At 42.0% G+C, this 8,333-nt stretch overlaps 1 protein-coding gene across 1 annotated transcript; it reads left to right on the plus strand.

Annotated features, from left to right (window-relative positions):
* The first annotated feature begins 3,097 nt into the window (after positions 1-3,097).
* Positions 3,098-4,538, plus strand: LOC123811209 (syncytin-1-like). Its single transcript, XM_045827257.1, is given in 2 exon segments — positions 3,098-3,898; positions 3,900-4,538. Coding segments are annotated over 2 exon segments (1,440 nt in total).
* The last annotated feature ends 3,795 nt before the right edge of the window (positions 4,539-8,333 follow it).

Raw genomic sequence — 8,333 nt, forward strand, 5'->3', positions numbered from 1 at the left:
TACCCGGCCAAGGGCTAGGAAAAAACCATCAAGGCATCACTCAACCCATTTCCATTAATCCAAAGTTTAATAAGACAGGTCTGGGATATACCCAAAATTTACCCTAGCGGCCATTGACAGTCCTGCACCCCATGCAGATAAAATATTATGGAAATCCACTGAACCTGTGTGGGTTGATCAATGGCCCCTTACTCAGGAAAAAACCCTCGCTGCTATTATGTTAGTGCAGGAACAACTTGCGGCAGGGCACATTGAGCCTTCTAATTCCCCTTGGAATACCCCTATTTTTATCATCCAAAAAAAAATCTGGAAAATGGCGTCTTCTACAAGATCTTAGAGCCGTCAATAAAATAATGGTCCCCATGGGAGCCCTACAGCCTGGTCTCCCGTCACCTGTTGCCATTCCTGCCAATTATTACAAAATTGTCATAGATTTAAAAGATTGCCCCTTTACCATTCCCCTCCACCCTGAAGACAGACCCTACTTCACCTTCAGTGTCCCTCAAACCAATTTCCAAAGCCCTATGCCTCGTTACCATTGGAAGGTACTACCACAGGGCATGGCCAACAGCCCCACCTTGTGTCAAAAATTCGTTGCAGCTGCCATCGCCCCAGTCAGAAAGCAATGGCCCCAGGCCTATATCCTCCATTATATGGACGATATCCTTCTAGCCTGCCCTGACGGAGATACTGCTAGGGCCTGTCACGCCCATATGATCACATGTCTTGCTAAACAAGGATTACAAATTGCCCCTGATAAGGTACAAACATCTGACCCGTATTCCTATCTAGGGTTTGAACTATGTCACCAACAAGTACTTACCCCCCGCATATCCCTCAGAACTGACAATTTAAAAACACTCAATGATTTTCAAAAACTTCTTGGAGACATTCAGTGGCTCCGGCCGTATTTAAAGCTGCCCACAGAAGCGCTCCTCCCGCTCAATAACATTCTGAAAGGAGACTCAGATCCTTTGTCTCCGCGGGCCTTAACCCCCGAGGCGGAGCATTCCTTAACCATTATCAACAAAGCCATACGACAACAAAGCACTCAACAAATTTTCTATAATCTGCCTCTAGTATTCATATTACTCCGTACAGCCCATACACCAACTGGAGTTTTCTGGCAGTCAAAAACCACAGCCATCCCCTTCTTTGGGTCTACCTACCAGCCTCTCCCTCACGAGTATTACTTACTTATCCCTCCCTTCTTGCCACTCTAATTATTAAAGGGCGATCTACCAGCCGCCAACTATTTGGTAAAGACCCTGATTCAATAATTACTCCCTATTCACATGACCAAACAAACTGGCTTCTACAAACTTCTGATGAGTGGGCTATAGCATTATCCTCCTTTACAGGGAATCTTGATAATCACTACCCTAGTGATCCCCTCATTCAATTTGCTAAAACTCATCAGTTCATCTTTTCTAAACTCAGCAAAGCAGCTCCAATTCCTAAAGCCACCCTCGTCTTTACCGACGGATCTTCAAACGGCACAGCTGCCTATATCATTAATAAACAAACTTTTACAATTAAATCTCCTTACTCCTCTGCTCAGCTCGTAAAACTGTTTGCCATACTTGAAGTTTTTACTTCACTTGCCAACCAACCGTTCAACCTCTATACTGATAGCGCCTATATAGCTCAGTCAGTCCCTCTACTAGAAACAGTTCCCTTCATCAAACCCTCCACTAATGCCACCCCTTTATTCACCAAACTACAAAACCTTATCTTACAAAGACAACACCCTTTCTATATTGGACATCTTCGTGCTCATCTTGACCTTCCTGGGCCCCTAACAGAAGGCAACGCCCTAGCTGACGTTGCCACACAGACCATCTGCCCTATTCTTACAGACCCAGTTACTGAGGCCACACAAGCCCATACTTTGCACCATTTAAATGCCCATACCCTTCGCCTTCTTTATAAAATCACTAGAGACCAAGCTAGGGACATCGTTAAAGCTTGTCCTCATTGTATAACCTCAGCCCCTGTGCCTCATTTAGGCGTTAATCCCCGTGGCCTTATACCCAATGCTATATGGCAAATGGATATTACCCACTTTGCCGCCTTTGGGAAAGCAAAAAATTTATTCATGTTACAGTTGATACTTTTAGTGGATTTATAGCTGCCACACCCCAAACAGGAGAAGCGTCAAAAAATGTAATCTCTCATATGATCCACTGCTTTTTCCGCCTTGGGCAAGCCCCACACCATTAAAACAGATAATGGCCCTGGCTATACAGGGAAAAAAATTTCCAAGCCTTTTGCCAACAACTTCAAATTAAGCATATTACTGGAATCCCTTACAATCCTCAAGGACAAGGTATAGTAGAGCGGGCCCACCAAACCTTAAAGAATGCCATTAATCGCCTAACACACTCTCCTCTTGGATTTTCAAAACAACAACCTCGAAATCTTCTAAATCATGCCCTCTTCCAGCTTAATTTTCTTACACTAGACATACAAGGTCGTTCGGCAGCCGATCGCCACTGGCACCCACAAACCGCATCACAACAAGCCACGGTTATGTGGCGCAACCCCCTCACTCACGCCTGGAAAGGCCCAGACTCCGTCCTTATATGGGGGAGAGGCTCAGCCTGTATTTATGATCAAAAAGAAGATGGCCCACGATGGCTCCCCGAAAGGCTAATAAAACATGTCAATCATCGCCCCGCCCCACCAGTTGAACCTAATCAAATCCCAGGGAATAATAATACGCCCTGAGGAGATTTTCTCTTCTTTCTATTTCAGGCAAAACATATTCTCCCAATGGCTCTTCTTCCTGTTACTACAAGCACTCTTACACCTAAGAACATATGGAGGGCTTCAAGCGCCGCCTGGCAATATTTACCACGTCCTCTTTGGGCCACCGTGTGAATGCCGTGGAGGAACTACTACCGATCATGCCATCCCCTCGTCTTATACTCAGGTAGTAGACTGCAACACAAAAACAGCTTACCTAGCTTCTTCACCCACAGCAACAGGGGGGGGATGTCCAAACCCACATGGTCCTGTGTACCTAAGCCTCCTATCATACCTGCCATTAATGGAAAGCCAGGACCATGCCCATGCACCTCCTTTTTATTCAACAATGCACTCTTCTTGCTACAATAATGTTCAAGAGTGTACCCTTGGCAATAAGGCATATTTTACTGCCATACTCCAGAAAACAAAAAATGCTGCCAACGTAGGAGACTGGGGAGATAGCTCATCAGTCGTTGGCCTTAGTTCCACCAAATACTTACAAGCCAGCTGCCAAGGCACTGTAGGACAGTCAGTGTGCTGGGAACAAACTCCTCCTATTCACACTTCTGATGGAGGTGGGCCTCAAGATATCATAAGAGAACTCACCGTCCAGAACCAAATAGAACAGCTCATTGAAAATCAATTCCCTAAACTCACCCATCACCCTCTGGCTCTTCCCAAGTTGCGAGGAATAGATCTAGATACCCAAACGACAGACATTTTGACAGCCACCCATCGGGCACTAAATATTTCCAACCCTACACTAGCCCAAGATTGCTGGTTATGCTTAAGCCAAGGCACCCCCATGCCTCTAGCTGTCCCCACCAACATATCAGCCCTGAATATCACCGAACAAAATTGCACCCTCAGCATACCCTTTAGAGTTCAGCCTATGCTTTTTTACTCCTCCTCCTGTATCTATAAAAAATTACAAAATAATTCTTTTGATATTTCTGTTGGTTTCGCTAGCTTTACCAATTGTAGCCACACTCTTAATTACAGCACATCCCTCTGTCCTGGTCCAGGACGAGCATTCGTTTGTGGTAATAATCTAGCTTTCACCGCCCTGCCCGCCAATTGGACAGGGCTATGTGCCCTAGCTGCCTTACTACCTGACATAGACATTATCCCAGGGGATGAACCCGTCCCCTGTTCCTGCTTTTGACCACTTCGCAGGACGACACAAAAGAGCCTTAGCTATTATTCCCCTGCTTGTTGGTCTAGGAGTTTCTGGAGCGGTAGCTACCGGAACTGCAGGATTAGGAGTTGCAGTTCACTCCTATACAAAACTTTCCAAACAACTTGTCGATGATGTCCAAGCCTTATCCAGTACTATTACTGACATTCAAGACCAACTAGACTCCCTAGCGGAGGTAGTCCTCCAGAATAGACGAGGCCTAGACTTACTCACAGCAGAGCAGGGAGGCATTTGTTTAGCTTTACAGGAACGATGCTGCTTTTATGCCAACAAGTCAGGCATCGTCCGGGACAAGATCCAAACCCTTCAAGAAGATCTGGAAAGACTACGAAAAGCTCTAACTGAAAGCCCTTTCCTTACAGCCTTCAACGGACTACTCCCCTTTCTTCTCCCTCTCCTCGGGCCTTTAATAGCTATCATTCTCTTCCTGACTTTTGCTCCCTGGATTCTCAGGCGCACCACAAACCTCATCCGAGACCAACTTAACTCCCTTCTTGGCAAATCTATCCAGATACATTATCATCAGCTAGAAATGAATGAACCTGGCACTGACTCGCAGCGTTTTCTCCGAGAATGTCCTCGCGCATAAGCCCTGCACCCCCCGGCCTCTTATGAGAACAGTATAACCCTTGGCATTATACTTTACATACAAATTGTAATGGATACCGCTAGGTGCAGAGCAAAGCATCGCAAGGAGAAGCTGCCCCGAAGGTGGCCCTGCCATGTCTCCTGAGAGGCAAGTCGGCTTGCATAGAGGTCAGTACCCCTACCCTCTCCTCCGAAAAAGGTACTTCAGAGCTCAGGACGAGCTCAGGAGGAGCCAGACCACTGCCTCCCCTAGCCGGTTAATGTCCACTCCTCGCCTTAAAAATGAAAACAAGGGAGGAGATGTTGGGGACCAAGATAAGCCTGAAACAGGCTGATGCAATCAGAAATAAAGATTGCGCTTCCACAACAGGATGTTTGTGGTCAGGCGCCTAGCCTGAACATGCAGATAGCACGCCAATCAGTGCCTTGATCACGCGCCCATCACGCGTCCCCTGACCAATCCTAGCTAAGAGCACGCCCCAAGGCTACCAACCAGAGCTACTTCCTCTATCTGCCTTCCTCTACGCCTCTCTATATAACTCCCTCCATTTTAAAAATAAAGTTGCAGCTTGATCAGAATCCTTTGACTTGCTGTCGTTCTTTCGCGCCTCCTGTCCCATCCCTTTTCATCCATTACAGGTACTTCAGCGGACCCCGTTGACTGCCTCGCGGGCCGAGGCATATCTGAAATGAAAAATATACTAAAAGGAATTAAAAGTGTGTAGATGAAGCAGAGGAAAGCATCAGCAAGCTGGAAGACAAGGTAGAAAGAAATACCCAATCAGAGGAACAAAACTAAAGAAGATTCAAGAAGAATAAGGATAGTTTAAGGAAGCTTTAGGACATCATAAAACATAACAACATTTGCACCATAGGAATATCAGAAAGAGAAGAAAAGGAGCAAGGGATAGAAAACCTGTTTGAAAAAATAATGACAGAAAATTTTCCTAACTTGGTGATGGAAAAAGGCATGTAAATTCAGGAAGCACAGAAGGTCTCAATCAAGGTGAACCCAAAGAGGCCTACAGCAAGATATATCATAACTAAAATGGCAATTTAAACACAAAGAGAATCTTAAAGGCAGCAAGAGAGAAAGAGATAGTAATGTATAAAGGAGCTCCAGTAAGGCTATCAGCTGCTTTCTCAAAAGAAGTACTACAAGCCAGAAGGGATTGGCATGAAATATTCCAGGTAATAAAAGGCAAGGACCTACAACCAAGACTACTCTATCCAGCAAGGCTCTCACTTAAAATGGAACATGAAATAAAGAGCTTCCCATACAAAAGAAGGCTAAAAGAGTACATCTCCACCAAGTCAGCCCTGAAAGGGATGCTAATGGGACTGCTATAAAAAGAAGAAATGAGACAAGAGAGAGAGTGAGTGAAACATGGGTATAGAAAAAATGGCAATGAGTAAGTACCTATCAATAATATCCTTAAACATAAATGGATTAGGTGCTCCAATCAAAAGACAGGATAACTGAATGGATAAGAAAAATGACTCATCTATATGCTCCCTACAGGAGACCCATGTCAGAACAAAAGATCTACACAGGTTGAAGTGAAAGGACAGAAAAAAAATTCCAAGTGAAAGAACATGAAAAGAAAGCTGGGGTACCAATACTTATATCACACAAAATAGACTCAAAATAAAGGCCATAAAAAGGGACAAAGAAGGTCACTGCATAGTACCTAAGGGAGTAGTCCAACAAGATGACACAACCTTTGGAGACATATTTGCACCCAACATAGGACCAACTAAATATATAAAGAAAATCTTAGAGGACTTTAAGAGAGATATTAACAACAACACAGTCATCATAGGGAATTTTAACACCCCACTCTCAACAACAGATAGATTTTCCAAACAAAAAATCAAGGAGGATATTGTGGCACTGAACGACACTTTAGATGAAACGTACTTAATTGATATATACATAACCTTTCACCCTAAAGAAAAATAACATTCTTGGTAAATGCTCATGGACCCATTTCAAAGACATACCACACAGTAAGACACAAAAGAAGCCTCAACATATTCAAGAAAATTGAAATCATATCAAGTAATATGCTCAGATCACAATGGATTGAAACTAGAAACTAACCACAAGAAAATAATCCTAAAAAATTCAAATACATGGAGACTGACTAACATGCTATTAAGTAATGAATGGGTCAACAATGAGATCAAGGAAGAAATCAAAAAGTATCTGGAAGCAATGAGAATGAACACACAACCCAAAACCTATTGGACACAGCAAAGGCAATACTGAAAAGGAAGTTCATAGCAATACAGGTCTACGTAAAGAAGATAGAAAAATCTCAAACAACCTAACCATACATCTACAAGAACTAGAGGAATATCAAGAAATAACATCCAGAGTGAGTAGAAGGAAGGAAATAATCAAGATCAGAGCAGCATTAAATGACATAAAGATAAAAAAAATCATTCAAAGGATCAGTAAATCCAGGGGCAGGTTTTTTAAAAAAGATAAACAAAGCTGATAAACATTTAACCAGATTCATTGAGAAAAAAAGAGAGTAGACCCAAATAAATAAAATAAAAAGTGAAAAAGAAGTTACAACCAACACCACAGAAATACAAAGCATTGTTAGAAATTCCTATGAACTATATACCAAGAAATTGGACAACTTGGGTGAAATCAATAAACATCTAGAAACATACAAGTTTCCAAAACTGCATCAAGAGAAACAGAAACCTGAATAGATTGATAACAATGAGTGAAACTGAAGCAGTAATCAAACAACTCCCAGCACACAAAAGCCTTGAGTAGGACAGTTTCACAGGTGAATTTTACCAAACATTTAAGGAAAAACTAACTTCTATCTTTCCAAACTATTCCAAAAAAAATTCAATAAGAGGAAAGACCCCCAAACTCTTTTTACAAGGCCAGTATTGTCATAATTCCAAAACCATGTAAAGACAGTACAAAGAAAGAAAACTATAGACCAATAGAAACCTGTAGACCTAACCTAGAGATAGACCAATATCTCTGATGTACATAGATGTTAAAATCCTCAACAAAATATTGGGAATCTGGATTCAGCAATACATTAAAAATGTCACACACCATGATCAAATGGGATTCATCCCAGGGACGCAAGGATGGTACAATATTTACAAATCAATAAACAATACATCACATAAACAAAGTGAAGGACAAAAACCACATGATCATATCAGTAAATGCTAAAAGAGCATTGGATGAAATCCAGCACCCATTTTTGATAAAAAAAAAAGACACACAACAAAGTGGGAATAGAGGGAGTATACCTCAACATAATAAAGGACATATATGAAAAACCTACTGCCAACATTATACTCATGGGCAAAAACTAAAAGCTTTCCCCTTGAGATCAGGAAAAAGACAAGGGTGTCTGCTCTCACCACTCTTATTTAACATAGTACTGGAAATTCTAGCCACAGTGATTAGATAAGAAAAGAAATAAAGGCATCCAAATTGGAGAGGAAGTAAAAATGTCATTATTTGCAGATGACATGGTAGTGTACATAGAAAACCCACCAAAAACTACTTGACCTAATAAATGTATTTGACAAAATATTTGGATACAAAGTCAATATTCAGAATCAATGGCATTTTTGTATACCAACAATGAATTATCAGAAAGAAAAACTAGGAAATATATCCCATTCACTATAGCAACAATAACAAAAAAATACCAAGGAATAAACTTAACCAAGGAAGTATAAGGCCTGAAAGCAAATGTTGGAAAGCATATACTTGGAGAACTATAGAACACTGAAGAATCAAATT

The sequence above is a fragment of the Phyllostomus hastatus genome, unplaced genomic scaffold, assembly GCF_019186645.2.
Source record: "Phyllostomus hastatus isolate PE091 unplaced genomic scaffold, TTU_PhHast_1.1 phas_scaffold_78, whole genome shotgun sequence".
NCBI classification, from domain to species: Eukaryota; Metazoa; Chordata; class Mammalia; order Chiroptera; family Phyllostomidae; genus Phyllostomus; species Phyllostomus hastatus.